Raw genomic sequence first — 591 nt, 5'->3', positions numbered from 1 at the left:
GCGTTGGCGAACCAGGTGGAGACCTGGGTGAGGGTCATTTTGGTGATGATGGCCAGCATGATCTTCTCGCCCTTGGTGGGGTAGGGATTTTTCCGATGCTCGTTGAGCCAGTATATGTGTGCGCGGCGGGGCCGGCGGCTGCCGGGGCCGGTCCCCGCGACCGTCAAAACCCCGGGCGGAGCGGGGGGACGCTGCGGGGCCGCAGTTCCAGCCCTGCCCCTCTCCGGCGGCTCTCCGGGGCAGGGCGGCGATAGCGCCCGTCTCTCCCCTGACAGCCCTCCCGGCGTCTTCCCCGGCTCCCCCCGGGCCGATCCCCAGCGCGAACCGAGCGCCCCGGGGAGCGAGCGGCGAGCCCCGGGGACCTCTTACCAGCTGCGGGAAGATGGGCAGCTCTGCGGCGTAGGGCAGGAAGGCTCCGTAGCCCTGGGCGGCGGCGGCGGCGGCGTAGGGCGCGCCGTACATGGAGGAGAGCACGTTGGAGAGGGTCCCGGACGGGGCCAGCTCGGCGCCGCCGCGGGAGCCGCCGCTCCCCGGGCGCTCCGCCGGGTAAAGCGGCCTGATGTACTGGTAGCCCAGCTGGGGGAAAGACAT

At 72.4% G+C, this 591-nt stretch overlaps 1 protein-coding gene across 1 annotated transcript in view; it reads right to left on the bottom strand.

The window, feature by feature from the left end:
- IRX3 (iroquois homeobox 3) overlaps nucleotides 1-591 on the bottom strand; it is a gene marked incomplete at its 3' end in the record, with an annotated part of 1658 nt that extends 1067 nt beyond the window's left edge. The window contains exons 1-2 of the mRNA XM_033517283.1: nucleotides 370-591; nucleotides 24-191 (exon numbers count right to left, since the gene is read on the bottom strand). Of these exons, the coding sequence (XP_033373174.1) occupies nucleotides 24-191; nucleotides 370-591 (390 nt within the window). The remainder of the gene's footprint in view (nucleotides 1-23; nucleotides 192-369) is intronic.

The sequence above is a fragment of the Parus major genome, chromosome 11 (genome assembly GCF_001522545.3).
Source record: "Parus major isolate Abel chromosome 11, Parus_major1.1, whole genome shotgun sequence".
NCBI classification, from domain to species: domain Eukaryota; kingdom Metazoa; phylum Chordata; class Aves; order Passeriformes; family Paridae; genus Parus; species Parus major.
The sequence above is the reverse complement of the archived record's forward strand: the minus strand, read 5'-3'. Positions and strand labels throughout refer to the sequence as shown.